General features: G+C 36.6%; 1 protein-coding gene across 1 annotated transcript in view; it reads left to right on the top strand.

Annotated features, from left to right (window-relative positions):
• MAP2K1 (mitogen-activated protein kinase kinase 1) overlaps positions 1 to 19,445 on the top strand; it is a 99,334-nt gene that overhangs the window by 54,350 nt on the left and 25,539 nt on the right. The window contains exons 4-5 of the mRNA XM_051980812.1: positions 3,404 to 3,481; positions 4,021 to 4,072. Of these exons, the coding sequence (XP_051836772.1) occupies positions 3,404 to 3,481; positions 4,021 to 4,072 (130 nt within the window). The remainder of the gene's footprint in view (positions 1 to 3,403; positions 3,482 to 4,020; positions 4,073 to 19,445) is intronic.

Here is a 19,445-nt window from a genome sequence, read left to right as displayed (position 1 = left end):
ATAATGAATATACATTCACAATCTAAAATATATACATAACTTTTTTTGTTTTCTTATGTTCTATATAACATCTGCCAGTATAACTTACTCTCCTCTACCTCTTATTTTTCATGCTTCTCCACAAAATAGAAAAAAAAGATTCTTCTTGTGTCAAATAAGTATGTTAAAGGAAAATAATTCTCTGTTGGTTACATCCAGAAAAATATATCTCATTCTGCGGTTTTCATTTATCATACTTCTATCAGTCTGTAATGAAGATTGCTGATTTCATTAATTAGTATTTTTAAGTCTTTCAATGTTGTTGTTGTTTTTAATGTAAATTATAGATTATTCATTTCATTCTGTTAATTCATACAGATCTTCCCTGGAGTCTTTAAGCCTATTTCTTTCATTTTTTTTTTATACCTGTTACATTTATATGTCAGAATTTATTCAGGCCTTCCTCCTAACTTTTCCAGTTCTTTGCTACACTTAAAGGTAATACAGTAAATATTTCTGTACATATGATGACTTTTGGGTATAATATAAATCTAGTAGTGTCATTATTGGGTCAAAGGATATAAGCAATTTAGTGATTTTTTTTGAGATATAATTCTAAATTGCTTTCTAGAATAGATGGAACATTTCACAGGTCCACATTGTGGACATTTTCCACATTGGCCAAGTGTCCATTTTCATTCTTTTTGTGGGGAGGGGTGGGATCACCTTTGTCAATCTAATGTGAGGATTCAGAGTTCTTTTAATTTCCATTTAATAATTTAGAGCATTTTAATCTATTTATTTACCCATTTATTTATTCTTTTATTCTTTCATTCATTCATTCATTCATTCATTCATTCTTTCATTGCTGAGGCAATTGGGGTTAAGTGACTTGCCTAGGGGCACAAGCTAGGAAGTGTTAAGTGTCTTAAGTTGAATTTGAACTCAGGTCTTCCTGACTTCAGGGCTGGTGCTATTATCCACTGCACCACCTAACTGCCCCTAAAGCATGTTTATATAATTGTTGATAACTGAGTCTTTGGTTTTCTGTTTATTTTTCTACCAATTTGAGTGTTTTATTTTTTTTAAAGTAGTTATCTATTTTATCTGCATTTTCCATTTTCTTAGTATGTAACTGGACAGAATAATTTTTGATAATTTCCTTTATTTCTTTTTTACTTGTGACTTTTTATTTTTGAGACTAGCAATCTGTTCTCCATTATGTAAAAAGTCAGATTAACATTTTGTCAAGAAATCAACCCTTTGTTTTATTTATCAATTCATTGGATTATTTTGTGTTATCATTTTGTTAACCTCTTCTTTCATTTGCTTGTTAAAATAATTTTTACATGTAATTAAAAATATTAATAAAGATTAAAAGATCAAAACCAAAAAATGAAGTGGATATAAATCTACTAGGATACGTAGGGATGCCCAGTACAGGCATCTTTTGTGTGTGAATAATCTACAACAGATAATTGACATGTGACTACATTGTGAATCTAGAAGAGGACATAAGTAGAAAGAGTTTTTTCTGCATGGATAAAGACATACAATTTAAATTTGTCTCCATGGCTTCTTTTAGCTTCTCTATCTTTTCTTCCCTCTTCCCTCTAATCTCTGCTCTATGTATTTGCACAAGCTCCTCCTACCCTAGCAAAAGTTGATCAAGAAGTGCCATCCCTCTCTATTAGAACAAATGCTCAAAAATTGACTGTGTGTTATACTAGAATTTAAACCACGGCATCTTTCAAAAAATCAGAATTTTAATGCTGAGTTGCCCTTTGTTATGGTTTTATGATTACCAAGAATGCTTGAACATAATGAACAAAAAATAGTTGATTTTTACAATTACTTGACAATTTCTCCATTCACAAATGAGGCTGTATAGTATGGCTCTGTAGTCATCTTGATCAATATCTGCTCCTCTCTACTGACAGTATTCTCTTCTGACCTTTTTTTTAACACTTATTGCAGAAGGCCTTATTAGTCATCATTTTTATGTGAGATAGATAGATATAGATAAATAGATATCCTATCCCTTTTTTGTAGCCTGACTTTTTTGAAACTTTTGTTTTCTATGTTTGTCTCTTGGGAGATTTCCTACTATTGCCCCTTTTTCCTCCCATAGTGTCAGAGGTGGGGCTCAAACCCTTCTCATTTGTCTTTCCTGCTTATATGACCTGGGTCCTGAAGCTCTATCTCTCTGTCTTGTCTCATCAAACACTGCCTGTTTTTGATTTGGTTAAGTTTTTGAAGTCCTTCAAAAGCTATTTCTGCAACATTACTCACTGGGTGCGCGTGAAAACCCTGAAAAATGGTTGGTGCCTGGCCTTCTCATGGAGAAGAACCGAGATTAGATAACTGGGTGTGTGAACAAGGACAATGTGTGCTGGCTCTTTTGATCTGGCTCTTTGACTAGAGACCTGCAACTTGGATTTTCTTGTTATCTGAAGAGTCCTTGTTTGGGGGAGTGGGGAGAAGGAGTTTCTAATTTCAAGATCTCTTTGTTGCATGGAAATACTATAAGCTCCTGCAGGCATGGAATTGAGATTTATGCTTTATTGTAAGCCTGGTATTTAGTATAATGCCCCATATGTATGGTGGTGATTCAGTTGTTTATGATGAAAACTGACTCAGTGATCATGTTACAGCTTCAGGAAATTATTGTCATCTTTAAGAATTGTGTTTGTTTCTTAGGATCATTTTGCAGATGGTGGTTATTTGGAATTAAATAGGTTTGTCACTGTATAAATAATTAGTTACACCGAAAGTCAAATGAGTCTGAATAGGTTCATGAATTGGCACCCACTAAAATTTCAAGCCAAAATGAAAAAGATAGAAGATAATATGATATTTGGTATTACTCTTTGTGAAATTTTTTTCTGGACCTCCTTAATTATGATAAAAGATTACAGATTGTTATCTTCTGTTAATATTTTAGATTTCAAATTAATGCAGCTCCTTTGAGTATAAAGTAATCCTTACTTTATGATAACTCATTATAAGATGAATCATTTATTCTGTGATAAATCATCAGCTCTCACTTTTCCTGTATGGTTTTCTCTGACCCCCCCCAGTTCAGAGCGATCTTTCCTTTTTTTTGCATACTTCAAGCATGTATTATCCATGCTACTCATTTGGTGGCTTTTGATTCATGAAGTCTTATTATTGTTTAAATTTTTCATGTATATGTCTTATGGCTTTCATAAAATGGTAAGTTCATGACAAAAGAGACAGTGTTGTATATATTTCTCTGTCTATGACTTACTGACCCATTAGTACATTTTGTTGGATGTCTGATCAATTGAAGTGAACAGACAGGAGATTTGTCTTCATCTAAAAGGAATGTTTGCGTTTAGTTCGACATATTTGAAACAAAGTTGGACGCAAAAATCACTAAATATTGTCATTTTATTCTTAGGATGGAGGATCTTTGGACCAGGTCCTTAAGAAAGCTGGAAGAATTCCTGAGCAAATTTTGGGGAAAGTTAGCATTGCTGTAAGTATTTGTCTTCCCTGCAATTTTGTTTAAGGCAGTAAATAAAGACAAGGAAGAAAGTAGGAGCTCTCAATTAAAAAGTATGTGTGTGTATTTCTTTCTCTCTTTTCTTATGTGACTCCCTTTTTAAACTTTGTGTGGTGAAAATAAAAATGAATTCTCTTTCTAAAGATAAGTTACAGAAATGCTTTTTAGTCTGACCATACTTTTAAGATAAGAGAGAATGTATTTTCTGTATTCTTAATTTTTTTGGTATATTCATCTATTTCTTTGGCTTAGTTATTATCGTAATTCAATTGACTCTATCTTCAGTTTCCTCTCAGTCTGATATTTCTAGCTGCCCAACTTGCATCCAGCAAACCATCACACCTTTGCCCTTTTTCTCCCTATTTCCTTATATTGTTTATCATCTTTGCTTAATATTGTATTGCTAGATAACATCTCTTGACCATTCAAACTTAATGGTACTGAATTTATATTTGTGGATTTTTTTACTTATTTGACTTTCAACATAGATATCCATATTTCTTCTTTACTAGGTAATAAAGGGTCTTACATATCTGAGAGAGAAGCATAAGATAATGCATAGAGGTAAGAATTTATTTTTTGAAAAATACATTGCTTTGATTTCTAGTTTAAAAAATCTTAAAATTTAACTTTTTTTTCCTTCTGGTTGAGACACTTTATCAGAGTGAATATATTGTAATCTTTTTTAGTCATTGATACCTGTGAATTTTCTGGTACATGAAGGAGAAGTAGGGGAAAAGAGGGAGAACTATCTGTGTTCAACCAACCTTCTGTCTCTAGCAAAATTACATATTTATAAATACTTAAACTGCCCTTATCCTTTCTTTAGTGAAAAGGCATTGAAGAAATCCAGGATATTGCCACATGTGAGTGTCACAATATGTTGTTTGGGAAATATATTCCAGTATTGTGCTAATAAAGTAGACCAGAGTTATAAGTCCAATCTGTGTATTATCCAGTTTTCTTTCCTCTGTTCCATGGTCTTCAAGGGTCCTCAAACTATGGCCCGCAGGCCAGATGTGGCAGCTGAGGATGTTTATCTCCCTCATCCAGGACCATGAAGTTTCTTTCTTTAAAGGCCCACAAAACAAAGTTTTTGTTTTTACTATAGTCGGCCCTCCCACAGTCTGCGGGACAGTGAACTGGCCTCCTATTTAAAAAGTTTAAGGCCCCCTGTTCTGAATTGTATCTCTCCTATAGCCAGCTGTCTTGCAAATGCATATATCACTGGGGCAAGGGAGAAAGAATATGTATGCCTTAGGCTAGGTAGATACTTCCTATTGAAAGAAAAAGAAAGATTTTACTGACTTGGAAGCTGGAGATAAAGCAAAGTACAGTGGAATTCCAGTTCTCTTGAGGGCTTTAATACTCTATTACTGGCATCTGATTAGGTTATACTTCATTTCTCTTCAAATCCTATTTCATTTGTTTAAAGTAATAGCATCACTTTTCCAGAAAGGGAAATAGAATTTTAGTGTTGAAAACCTAGGAAGTCATTTAGCCCAAACCCTTTGTAAAGCTGACTATCCTGTAAAACTTGCCTTGGCAAATGGCCATCCAGCTTTTCTTAATGGAGAAACTGAGACAAAGAATTCAACTATTGTAGTGAATCTATTCTAAAGTTCTTGGCTTTGTCAAATGGTTCAACATTGAAAATGATTGTGTTTTTATTTATTTATCCATATTAATGTAACCATTGTACATAAAGACCATAGGACCTTTAAGTATCTGATTCACTGAATCAATTAAAATTTCCCACATATATTCTTTCCCTGATTATAGTGAGGTCTCCATGAGAGCAGAGACTGTATTAATTTTTATTTTGTATCCTAGACTCAGTACTTTGCATATAGGAAATACTTAATGTTTTCATTCATGCAATCCTTTATTGGTCAATCAGCAAATAGTTAAGTATGTGCCAGGGACTATAATAAGCACTAGGAATACAAATACAAACAACAACAAAAAAGACTGTGGCTGCCCTCAGGGAGCTTACATTCTAAAGGTAGCTAGAAAAGTGGGGAAGTCTGGTTGTAATTTTTGCCACAGAAAGAAATGAAGCTAGCTGGGCTTGGCATACTCTTTAAATAGAGGTCTAGGGGAAGGTATCTGATCAGAGTGGAGACTTCAGGCCAGAAATTATGATTTTCTAGGATGAGGGAATTTCCAATTATTAAAATGGTCTTGGGTTGAATTGAACTCTGCCCTTCTATCCTTGTAGGTCCTTTAGCCCTAGTTCTACCCTCTAGAATCCAAACTCTAGTTCCCACTGCTTTTAAATTGCACACCTCTATCAGCAAACACTTTTAGCATGGATACCCCCCCCCCAGTTGTATTTTTACTTATTTTATAAATTATTTACATATAATACTAACTAATAATTACATACATGAAACTTACAGAAACAAAATAGACAATTTAACAGATGAAAGAATATCTTGAAAATAGTCTTAATGGTACAGCAGCCTTTTTCTTAATAAAATATTTCTCATATTTTAGTGAGAGCAGTATGATTAAATATGTTTCATTTTTAAAAATATTGATTTAATACTTGTATATAGCAATTCAGAGATTAAGGATTTTTGTGTTTTGTTTTTGTGGAGGCAATTGGGGTTAAGTGACTTGCCCAGGGTCACACAGCTAGAAGGGTTAAATGTCTGAGACCCGATTTGAACTCGTCCTCCTGACTTCAGGGCTGGTGCTCTATCCACGGGACGCCACCTAGCTGCTTCCAGAGGTTAAGTTTTAACTTCATTATATTTTGATACTTTGTTTTAATGACTGGCATATAAAAATGATACTTTATAGAACAGTTTCAGTTGAGGACTCATAGATGAGGAGAAAATTAAGGACCTAGAACCTTGGGAGAGTGGTGGAGTTTTCCATTAAACTGGATAGATTTGGAGGGTGGGGCTAATCTAATGAGATCTTTAGTGTAGACTCAATCTATCCATATCTGCTCATCCTGTGCTGGTCAATTACTCCTCTCTACTGAAGAATAAAAGAAGGAGGGTAACTGACAAGGTTTTCTGCCTAGTGACATAGCACCTACCTGCACGAGGGCCTCCTGTGGCAGCCAGGAGGGGATACGGGAGTAGGTAGGCTACGGGGAATTGAGCTTTTTTTAATTTGGGCCTAGGTTCATAACCCTCCTGAAGGGCCAGCATTGGAGGTAGACTGATAAGAAAGGCTTGCAGTGGCAGGGGGACAGAGTAGATGGTATGAAAGTCTAATGGATATTGAAGGAGGTGGTGTAAGTCCATGCATGATTGGTTATTACAGACTTGTGGGATATTACTGTTCTTTCAATTGATCTCTTTGATGTCATGTGGAGGCCCTCACTTTGAAGACCATGCTTTATAGTATAAAGCCAAAGAGGATAACAACAAACCTTCACATCCTTGAAATCTGGAGAAAAATAATTATAAGCAAATGGAGGGATTTAATTCCCAGGTTCAGTCCATGAGATTAGATTGTCAAATATGACCTGCTCTCTGACTGCTGACCAAAAGAACATGTTATTATATTAAAAGTCCTCAATATAGGTGCCTCATTTTATGTAGGATATTGAGTCTTAAGTGACTTAAAGGAAGATGTCATAGGTGGCAAGGTGTTAGAGATGTCACATGAGGAATGATTGAAGGAGCTATTTACTGTTGTCTGACATGTAGAAGAGAGAATTTTGCAGTGGCATATGAGAGGGACAGCAAGGTAACTAACTGAAGGATGTTCATGTGGGAAAGGGAATTAGATTTATTCTGTCCTAGAGGATAGAACCAAAAGCGAATAGAAACTTAGTGGGGCAGATTGGAGCCTAATGTAAGAAAAAACTTCCTGACCATTGGAGTTGAACAGAACTAGAATGAATTGCCTCATATCTAGATTTTTTTTACTTCTAGAGCTTTATGTGGCTGCCTAATGACCACTTGTGGGAAATGATATCCTGATTTAGGTAAGGATTGTACTAGATGACTTTAAAAGCTCTTTCCAGCTCTGAAATTCTATGGTTCAGTGGAATCAGAGGAGAAAAAAAAGTATTGACTATTTCTCCAATTTTCCAACTGTCTCACCCTGTATCCTTAATAATTGTAGTAAAGGAGATAAAAAGAGGGCTGGGATGCATTTCATGGACTAGTAGATGTCTCTGGCTTAACAATCATTACTCTTGAATTATGGGGACTCTTACTGTCTCAGTTAATGTCATACCTTGGATTTCCTGCTTAATTGAAGTAGGTCAGCCATGTTAAACCTGACATAGATTTGTTTCCTAAAACTTTTGTTCCTTGCTTTTGTGTATGACTCTTGTTGAATTTATGGCTTCTACCAACCTTTAACTCTTGATGCAACAGATAGTTCATGGAGGAAGATTGCTTAAATAGTGGCAAGGTCTGGGGTCACAGAATCATCTTTGCTGTCATTGAGTTCAGCCTAGGAAACTGAGGCTCAGAAAAAGGAAAAATTATACAAATGTTCTTCCCCAACCCAAGGAAAATAATGATTGGTTTTTTTCAGATTCAGGTTTAGCTATTTGAATTGCTATGGCGGGTTTACTGATTGTGCATATTGTTTAGCTATGTCATTCCAAACTGAGCTACTACCGTGTTTTCCCGATAATAAGACACTGTTTTATTATTTTTTTGTGGACAGAAAAACACCAGAGGGCTTATTTTCAGGAGAGGGCTTATTTTAATGAACATTGACAGCAATTTTAATAAACAGGTAAATGTGAACAAAAAAAGGTACCTTTATTCAATAATGATCATGTCATCTTCTTCAACAACATTGTCATAAGTGTCCATAACCTGAATTCCGTCCTGGATGTCTTGCGCCTCTATTTCCTTCAGAAGAAATGGACCCAATCTGTCATGTCCCGCAATATAGCTCTCTTTAAATGAACATGTCTTGTCCAGGTAACCTGCTCGTAGTGCCTTGGCGACACAGCTGTCAGTAATTTTATCCCATGACTTCTTCACCCAAGTCACAACTTCTTGCAGACAGGGCTTCACAAAGTTTCCACGCTGATTTCTTTCCATTCTATTTTCAATGTAGTCATTGACTTCCATGCGCAAATGGTCCTTGAATGGCTTGTTTATTGCAATATCAAAGGTCTGGAGATAGGCAGTCATTCCTGCAGGAATCATTACTTGATCTATTCTTCTCTCTGCAAGGAAGGTCTTCATTTCTTTAGTGGGGTGAGTGCTGTCTGAATCCCAGATTATCAGACCTCTTTGGTTACCTCGCATAACAAGTGGCAGCATTAAATCAACCCACTTTCTTCTTGTGTACACCAGGTTTTTTCGGTTTCAAGAACGTAAATGCTTGATACACATTCAATCTTATCTTTCTTGCCCTTACTGATGATTAGAGGTGTGGCTTTCTTTCTATCCAAACGAATTGCCAAAACACAGGTGACCCGTGTACTTTCATAGCCAGTGGTGGGAATGTAGATTGACATTGCACCCCTGTGATGAATTGTTGTTTGAGATCCTTGTCCCATAAACACTGCAGTTAAATCTATAGCAATCATATTGCAGGTTTGGTACTTGGAAATGTCGATCCTATCAATAAAGGACTTGGATGCAAGTGCACGTTTAATAACTTCAGCATCTTCCAGCTTAAACAGTGTTGTTGATCTTCTTAGGGACAGTTCATACTTTTGAAGGAAACCGTCCAACCAGTGTTGTGATGCTTTGAATCCTTCTGAGACCATTTCAAACTCTGGTGCCATTGAAAGGGCAAATGCTTGAATATCAGCCCTGCGTACAACCAAGGCCTTTGCTCTCCTGTCAGCAATCCATTCACCAATGAGGATCTCCAAGTCAGGATATAAGGGTTGCCAACCTGATCCAGACCTGCACTTTTTCCCTTTTCCCTCATCCACCTGTTGATTGAGGTTATTATAATCTGCTCTCCATTTTCTGACCATTCGAAGATCCAAAAGTTTTTTTTTTTTAACAGAAAACTGCAAGATTCTTGCCATGTGACTCCTCTATAATTGCTTTCTTGTACTCAACAGTATAGCTCTTCCTTTTTGTACTCATGCCTGGGGGTCAAAACAGAAAGAATAATAAAATTATGACTGTCAGTCCTTTTTTTCACTCCATCATGCTCCTCAATAATGTTTTAACCAACCATCATGCTCCCAGAGTGCTCCTTCTATCCTCCATGATGCCCCCTGAGTTCTTCTTTTATCCTCCATCATGCCCCTTTTATCCTCCATCATGCCCCCTCATTCCCGCTTAGAGGGTACCGTAATGTAGCGTGTAGCGCAGGGGATCACCTTCACTATAGTAGCAATCTCAATAGGGCTTATTTTCGGGGGAGGGCTTATTATAGAGGAATCTTACATAGTAAGGCTTATTTTTGGGATAGGTCTTATTTTCGGGGAAACACGGTAAGATTCATTTCTGAAAACTCAAAATTATTCTTTTTTTTTAAAAAAAAAGCAAGCTTACTCTAAAAAGCAAAGCAAAACTTTTACACATGCAGAGTGCTATGCTAGCTGCTCGCATGTCATTCTGACCACAATTCCTTTCCAAGGAAACCAAAAAAGTGTTTAGAAGAGGTGGTAGAGAACTTTCTTAGTGTTAGGCAGTTCAAGCATATATTATCAAGTGCTTCTGCAGCATTTGTCTCTCAAGAACTTTTCAGTTTTTTTGTAGGGTATTTTATAACACCTATTCTTCATAGAATATTCTAGTACAAAAGTGAGGTAGTAGAGAACTAGAGATTGCAGAAACATTTGATAATAAATACATGCTTGAGTTGCATATCACCTGGAAAATGATTTCTAGACTGAACAACAATCTATAACACAAGCATTTCAGTATAAAATAAACTTTTGAAAATAGGCTTGTATGAGATCAAGAACTTCTGTTACTTGATTCTGTCTATTTTATACAGTAAATCCAAGGACTCTGCCAACCGCTCTATCCTCAGATTCCGACCCACAATATTTATAGCAGACTGATGGATGTTTTAGGAAGCTGTCTAGGTTTTCTGGTTCTCAATCTAGAGCTTCCTTACTCTTTCACATCTCATATCTCCCAACCTCCTTTATCTTTTAGGACTGTCTGAGGAAGCACAGAAAAGGAAAACAAATTGGAATTAATTTGTGATTCTATTGTTAACTATGTGCTTGTCACTCAGGATGACTACCTAAAAAGGAGTATTCAGACTGAACAAGTGTCTAAAAAACATTCTTTGATTTGATACTAGGCTTTTCAGTGTGTTTTTGACGTCTTCCACTCATCATAATCTCATTTGGTGTTTTCTTGGAAGAGGCACTAACGTGGTTCATCATTTCCTTCTCCAGCTCATTTTACAGGTGAGGAAAATAAGGCAAACAGGGTTAAGGGACTTGCCCAGTATAACACCACTAAGTAAGTGTTTGAGGCTGGTTTTGAATTCAGGAAGATGATTCTTTCTAAGTAATAATGCCACTTAGCTGCCCTTTCAGTTGTAGGAATGCTATAGTTAATCATCAGTTTTCCAACTCATTTAGAAATGAGGCCTTTCATTTTTGTTGTGAGCCAAGTAAGTACTTGTTGTTCACTTTATTCTTTCTAATTTTGTATGCCTTAGCTACCTGACTTTTATGCAACACTTTAAGGTTTACAAAGTACATTGCAACTATTATCTCATTTTATCCTTTTAACAATCCTAGAAGGTAGATACTATTACTATCTCCATTTTGTAGATAAGGAAACTGAGGCAGACAGAGGTTAAAGGGATGTCCAGGGTTACATAGCCAATAACTACTGAGACTGGATTTAAATTCAGTTTTTTCTGACTCCAGGTCCAGCACCATGCTCTACTGTGCCACCATTCCATTCTTAATTATGCTTCTGATAATGAGAGAATTGAGTAGAGGAAAAATATGTTACATGACAATAATTCTTTTCATATATAATTTTACACTGTCCCAAACACTTTCAAACATAATATTCCTTTGATTGAGGGATGCTTTGTCCCTGTCTTATCAGCAAGAGACTTGGATGCAGAGAGGTTAGGTGATTGCCTGGATTACAAGGCTAGTTTTTCCGTAGAGCTGGGCCTAACCCATTGGTTCCTAACCATTGGTTTAGTTCCACCCTGCTGCTTAACCTCAGCAATAGTATTTACAGAGAGAGGTTCCCCTGCCCAGCTGAATCGTTAATGGGGCGTTCAAGGCTGAAGTTAGCCCCAGAACGCTCTTCTATGACCTCTTGGGTCTACTGAGAGCAATTTCGGGGCAGAAGAGTCAGTGAACAGATGTCTGCTGATAAGTTGTTTGGCATCAGCCCAGCCTTGGAAAGCGTTGAGAGAAGAGTCTGTCTCTCTTGGGTGGTGGCTGGGATAAGTGGACAGACTTCTGCCTCAGCAGGAGCTGACCTTTCAATTTTGCAGATTCTAGTTGCCTCTGTATGTTACACATAAGGGTCAAGATATTAAAACTTTTTCTGCATGATTAAAATGGAATGAGGTTCTGGTCCTGGGCAGACATTGCTCAATTTGGTTGCTGAGGAAGGGAGAAAAGAATGATCTGGTGTTTCTTGGAAACTTGAGTCAGTGTGAAAATAGGAGTCAGAGAACCTCTCCTTGTTTAATCTTCCTTTCTGCCAGACAGTTCTTCCTTACTTCTAACTAAACTCCTTTGCCACAAATAAAACCCATTTTCTTTCTAATTCTTCTTTTTGTAGAGATAAGAATGGGGAAGAACAGAGCAGCTTTTTTTCTTCCCTAAACTTTATTTATGTCTTTAAAAACTTTGTGTAATAGACTTAATCCAAATCATGCATTTTCTATTGCCCAGGAATATAGAGAAATTGATGGTATTAATGCTAGTGGCTATTTGCCAAAAAGTTTTGAATCATGCCTAAAGTGTGTCTGAAACTCTGGCCCATCTACAGTGAGCTGTAAAAAGTTAGTGATAAGTGTATATTCATTATGGCTGTTCCAAAGAGGCCAAAGGTCAATAAAGAATGAGGCCTTAGTACTATTAGTACTATTTATTAGGGTTATAAAGAGAGATGGACTTCCATCAAACAAATTGGTCTACGGGACAGGAAAAGTTGGTAGATTGGTATTTTCCTTAAATAGTGAAATTTCTTAGTAAGTTAAAAATAGGATACATAGAATTGTCACCTAATACAGGTATCCTGCCTTAATGTTCCTGACAAAAGGTCTCTGATTAAAGACTCTCAGTGGGGAGACATTTAATGTCCCCTGAGGCAGTCTATTTTATTTTCAGACTCCCCCGAATAACTATAACAGTTCAAATTTCTGTGGCATATTAAAGTTTGCAAAGTGATTTTTTTTTTTACTTAATAGTATTTTATTTTTCTAATTATAAGTAAAAATACTTTTTAACATTCATTTTTGTAAGATTTTTGAATCTCCAATTTTTTTTTTCCTTTCCTTCCTCACCCCTTGCCCAAGACAGCAAAGTTAAACATGTATAATCATTTTAAACATATTTTCATATTATTTATGTTGTAAAAGAAAAATCAGAACAAAAGAGAAAAATCATGAGAGAAAAAAAGCCACCCTAACAAACAACAAGAAAGGTGAAAATACTATGTTTTTATCCACATTCAGTCTCCACAGTTCTTTCTGGATGTGGTTGGCATTTTCTATCCCAAGTCTATTGGAATTGCCTTTGATCACTATATTGTTGAGAAGAGCTAAGTCTATCAAAGTTGATCATCATATAATCTTGTTGTTACTGTCTACAGTGTTCTCCTGGTTCTGTGCATTTCACCCTGCATTAATTCATGTAAGTATTTCCAGGTTTTTCTGAAATTAGCCTGCTTGCCATTATTACTAATGTACTATTAATTGTATAATAATATATTATACAATAATATTCCATTATATTCATATGCCATAACTTAATTCAACCATTCCCCAATTGATGAGCATCCACTTGATTTCCAGCTTCTTGCCACCATAAAAAGAGCTGCTACAAACGTTTTTGCATATGTGGGTACTTTTCCCTCTTTTATATGACAAAGTTATTTTTAAAAATAATAACCACCCCTTTCCCCTTTATCCTCTCCCCTCTTGGGAGTAAATATGGTTTCATTAAACAGATTAAGAAGTTGAGGCTTGGGAAGATTAAATGATTTGCTGGTGGTCACACAGTGTCAGATTTGGGATTCAAATCAAATCTCCAAGTTTAGTGATATTTTTATTACATCACATATTAGGATGTTTTTCTTTATGTCAATTTAGGAGGAGGTCTTTCAACAATTTTCTTGGCTTTTTAGTAAGGGTCAGAACAAATCTAAGCTGTTTCCATGTGGCTAATGTTTTAGTTTTTAAAATTGTTAGAATGTCTCTATCCCAAGTTTCTTGATTGAGGTCATGCAAATGCATACTTTTCCACACGTGCTCTTTCATTTGATTTTATTCTGCCTCTGTGAAATTGCACATTTAATAGATTAAGAACCTGAAGCTTTTAAAGATTTTTTTTTTGTGGGAACCTTGCTAGTAATGTGGGAAAGCCAAGCAGTCACACCTAGAGAGAAAAATGGAATTCTAAATTAGGTGAGTAAAACAGACTTATCTTCTTTAGAAGCATGGTTGAGAAAGAAAATTTCTTACTTCTGTCATATCGTAGCAAATTTATATCTAGCTGGGAAAATTGCCTCATGCTGTCAGCGATCTATCCAGTGCCCCTTACCTGGAAAAGAGGAGAGGAATAATGGTGGTCTAAAGTGTGTGATTTTTCTTTCTGGGTAGCTGGGGCTGAGCCTTGTAGACCCTCTGGCTTAGAAGATGTAGAGAAGATGTAGGGAAGTGGGGGTAGTGGCAGTAATAATGGTTAGCATGGAGACAACACCTGTGGGGTGCCAGCCACTGTGCTCTATCTTTACCACTATTAGCTTATTTCATCCTCACAACTAGCAGGGGAGCTGCGCACAGGAGTATCAGCCTCATTTTACAGATAAAAAAACTGAGGCAACAGAAGTGATGTGACTTGTCTGTGGTTGCTTAGCTGGCGAGTCTCCACTGATTTGAACTTAGGTCTTCTTAGCATCATTTCCCCCAGATGCCCAGGTGTGTGCCCTGCCCTTTTGTGTAGAGTAATTCTTTATTTCTAAGTGAAATTTGGAATGCGGGAAATCAGCCCCTCATGCCCCGCTTAATTCTCCCCTTATGAAAAGTTCATACATAATAGAAAATCATCAGATTAAGAATTTTGTTGTGTATGTCTCTTCTCAATGATTTAGGTCAGATCCAATGAACTTGCGATGAAGAGAGTCATCTGCACCCAGACAAAGCATTGTGGGAACTGAGTGTGGACCACAACATAGAATTTTCACCATTTTTGTTGTTTGCTTGCATTTTGTTTTCTTTCTCATTTTTCCTTTTTGATCTGATTTTTCTTGTGCAGCAAAATAATTGTATAAATATGTATGCCTATATTGGATTTACATATAGTTTTAACATGTTTAACATAGATTACTTGCCATCTAGAGAAAGGGGAGAGATTGAAACACAGGGTTTTGCAAGAGTCAATGTTGAAAAATTATCCTTGCATATATTTTGAAAATAAAAAGCTTCAATTAAAAAAAAAAAAAGAATTTTGTCATGGTAGCAGTTATACATGGTATGCCTTCCATTTCACTTGCCACCAGGACCTAGTGATTCTTATGTTATTGGTGGAATGGCATCCCCAGAGCCCAGATGGCACTGAGCTTTTCTGTCAGATGGAAGGTACCAGTGGGAGATTCAGTGGTACTGAATTAATTAAATACTGGGGTGGCAGGAGCGGGTTTTGGTTTGGAAGCACATTTAGAGTTTCTCCTTGGTGGGAGGTGCTCACAGCAAAGTGTGCCTGCTGTGCTGTGAGCAGTGTAGGAGGCATTATTATTAGGTGAGGGTGGCTAAGCAGGAACTGCACCAAGAAGCAGAATTCAAGTTGTTACATCATCTCCTTTGGGTGTCCTGTCTTAAGACACTGAGATTTAGCTGCAGAAGAGAAAGGATCAGGATTTGCATAGACTTGTGTGGTCTTAGGATGGACTAAGTTCTCGGGACCTCAGTTTCCTCATATATCAAGTGGGGATAATACTGCATTCATGCTCTCTATCTCTCTCTGTGTCCCTCCCTCTCTCCCTCTCCCTCTTCCTTTCTCTCTCTCTTCCTTCCTCTCCCTTTCCCTCTCTTTCTCTCCTCCCCATCACCCCACACTGAATTGCCATCTTAATTCTCACAAGTGTGAAAAAAGTTGTACAGATGAAAGAGGGTGGAAGTGAGGAAGATGTCTGCAGGACTGAACTAGGAGTAAAGGGAATAACTAAAAATCACTCAAGGTGGGATGTCGTCTTGCACCTTATTGGGCTTATAATCTGGGTAGAGAAACACAAACTCAAATTACTTTGCTAAAAATAAAATATACATGCACAATGAATTCTGTTGGGGAAGAGAAAGAAAGTGAAGGTCATTACCGACTGCAGGTGGTTAGGGAAGACTTTATGGAGAAAGGGACATTTGAGTTGAACTTTAAAAGATAGTCATTTAATAAGCAGAAGCAGGGGAATTTATTCCAGATACAGGAAGTAGCATGAACATAGGCATTGAAGACTAGGCCTTACAAACAAGATTTTATTTTTAAACTGGAACATTAATTCTTAATGAAAAATTAAAGGATAAAGTTGGGAAGGTAGGGCAATTCATCAGATTATATAGGGTCTTGAATACCAAGTTAAGGAGTTTTAGTTTAATTGATCTATACAGTGAATATTCTTCAAAGACTCTTGAACAGAAGGAGCACTTTCAGTACCTATATTGGGAGAAGGTGCTAGTACTATAGACATGTAATATATCTAGAGCCTTTCTAGGTTCTTATTAGAGACAAGCTAGACACAGGTGCATACATGAATAAACAAGAAACACATGCAAGGGGAGAGGAAGAAGTTGGTCTATAAGTGGAGTTAGGAATGCTTATTTGCATTCCACTTAGACTGGAGTAGTTAGGGGGAAAACTTAGGTGGAGAAATAATGGGATATAATTTAAAGTGGCAAATGGGAATCAGATTGTAGATAGACTTGTGTGCTGTGCATCTCTCATGTTTTCCTTTTTGTTTTTCTGAACATTTGGCTAATTACATAACTATCTAGTCCAGTGTTTTTTAATTTTTCAGCTTATACTTAGTTCAAATATGTTCCCCATTCTTCCTTTAGGGTTTCAAGTTCTATACTCTTTCACTCTCTCTGTTGTGTGTCCTGCTCTCAATACCAATGGCCTATCCATCAACCCTGTGAATACTTTTTCCTTTGTCCTTTGGCAATTTTATGTTTATTTAGCCTGCTTCGAACAAAGAAATACTTAATTGTAGAGGAGTATGAATATGTTTATGTGTTCCTATGATGTAACTGAAAATCAAGATCCCCAGATAAAACTTTTATAAAAAGGAGGTCATTCTTTCCCTTGTAAAAGAATTATTCAGTTCCTTGCAGTGCTGAATACTATTTTTTCTACCTTATAGAGAAGAAGGGATTGTTAGCGTCCTATTGTCTTCTTTGTCTTATAGCTTATTTTCTATTTTCTTTGGCACTTTCCTTATTAATTTCCTTATTAAAAGGCATTGAAGCAGAATAGGCTTTATAAACGGGATTTTATTTTTAAACTGTCACAGCAAATGAGTGATTAATCCTTAACAGGTTTTAGAAGTGATTGTTGACAAGTAGGTAAACTGATACAGGGTCAATTGATTGAGCTGAAAAGGGTATCAAAGTCATTCATATTTATAAAAATGAGAGAACTGGAAACTGTATTGTACAGTTGGAAAAAAAATAATTGTTTTAGGAACTGAATTCATATCCCTCTTGTCATGTACTGCCTGTATTGCCAAGGGAAAGTACTTAATTTGGAGGGCCTCAGTTTCCCTATCTGTAAAATGAAGACATTAGATTAGATGAGGTCTCTTCTCACTGTAAATCAGGTCTGTGTAAAGTCTTGTATAGAGTTATATGGAGCTTTTAAGGTTGAGGGCACTCCATAAAAATTTATTTTCTTCCATTCCTCCCTTTATGAACTTTAGAGGGATAGGGAAGCTACAGAGGGTGCCATATTGGCCTGTTAAGGTATCTAAACCTTTCAGGATTTCAGGAGCCATTTGGGTTTTAGCTATAGCTGAACAATGAAAAGACCAAACTGTTTAGGGCACCATGAGGGAATGAATCTCCATATTTCTCAATTTTTCTAGTCCATTATTGAATTCTAGATCCATCTATTGTTATTCCACATCTTTGCTGGAATTAGGTTCTACCAGAGGATTATAAGAAGTGTGCTTAGGAAACCTGGGAGAGAGGGGGTACAAACTACTTACTGTTTTTGGGCAGGGATTAAAGGACAACAATAGTCTAGAATCTGTAATGGTCTGTCGTAGCAGAGATAGCGTTGTTTTGCCCAAGATAATAGAACCAAACATTATAATCTCCAGCTGTTAAGGTATTTTTGATTAAATGATACTAGGACCAGATTTAAACTAATGGCCTCCTGACTTCAGGAGACATTCTATTCACTGTGCTGTATAGATGTCCCTGAAAATCCTTCCTCCCTTCCTCCCTCCCTTCCTTCTTCCTTTCCTCCCTCTCTTCCTTCTTCCCTTCCTCCCTCCCTCCCTCCCTTCTTTCCTTTTGCATTTTAAAAAATTACTTTATTTTTTAAAAAAATTTCCAATTGTGTTTTATTTTTCCAAATACATGTAAAGATAGCTTTCATCATTCATTTTTGTAGGACTGTGTGTTCCAAATATTTTTCCCTCCTATACCTCTTCATCCTAAGACAGCAAGCAGTCTGATATAAGTTAAATATGAGCAATTCTTTTAAATATATTTCCTCTTCATCCTAAGACAGCAAGCAGTCTGATATAAGTTAAATATGAGCAATTCTTTTAAATATATTTCCTTATCCATGTTGTGCAAGAAAAATAAGACCAAAAGGGAAAAAATCATGAGGAAGAAAAAAAACAACAAAAAAACTGAAAATAGTATGCAAAAATCCATATTCAGGCTCCATAGTTGTCTCTTTGGATGCAAATAGCATTTTCCATTCCAAATTGGCATTGCCTTAAATCATATCATGTTGAAAGGAGTCAAGTTCATCACAATTGATCATCATATGATCTTCTTGTTACATAGAACCAATGTTCTCTTCGTTCGTAAGTCTTTCTAGGTTTTGCTGAAATCAGCCTGCCCCTTTCCCTCTTTTAAGGATATAATCCCAATAGAAACACTGCTGGATCCAAATATGGACAGTATTATAGCCCTTTGGACATAGTTCCAAATTTCCAGAAGGATTGAATCATTTCATAATTCCACCAATATATGAGTGTTTCAGTTTTCCCACATCCCCTCCAACATTCATCATTATCTTTTCCTGTCATCTTAATCAATTTGAGGCGTGAAATTGTACCTCAGAGTTGTCTTAATTTGCATTTTCTAAAAATTAGGGTGATGAGGTTTGGTGCAGGGCAGGGAGTTGTGGGAACCCTCTTCTGGTCGGTGCTGGTCCATGGTAAAAGACTTTATGAACCCGAAAAATTAAATTGGCAAAAGAAGCTTATTGTTAGAATTGAGAAGTCAGCTTTTGCAGGCTGACTTCCTTAGTGGCAGGGTCCCAACAGAGAAATAAAGATCTACCAGAGAAATTGCGACAGAGGGGTAAAGAAGGGTAGGGTCCTGTTAGGGAAATAGGTGAGAGAGATAAAGAGGGAATAACGCAGAAAGAGAATGTCCTCTCAGTGGGCAGAAGGTTGCAGCTATGCCAAGGGGAGAGAGTGGTTCCTTGGCATGGCCTGTTAGGTCCTCTACAAGGAATGAGCCCCAAGTTGCCTCTTTTTATAATTGAAACTTTGGCTAGAGGATGGGGAGCAGTTTGAGTTGAAATAAGACAGATTTTCAGAATTGAATAGGAATTTTCCATTTCTATGAGTGTCCCTGG

This window comes from Antechinus flavipes, chromosome 2, assembly GCF_016432865.1.
Source record: "Antechinus flavipes isolate AdamAnt ecotype Samford, QLD, Australia chromosome 2, AdamAnt_v2, whole genome shotgun sequence".
Taxonomy (NCBI): domain Eukaryota; kingdom Metazoa; phylum Chordata; class Mammalia; order Dasyuromorphia; family Dasyuridae; genus Antechinus; species Antechinus flavipes.
Note: the sequence above shows the minus strand (reverse complement) of the source record. Positions and strands in the feature narration are given on the sequence as shown.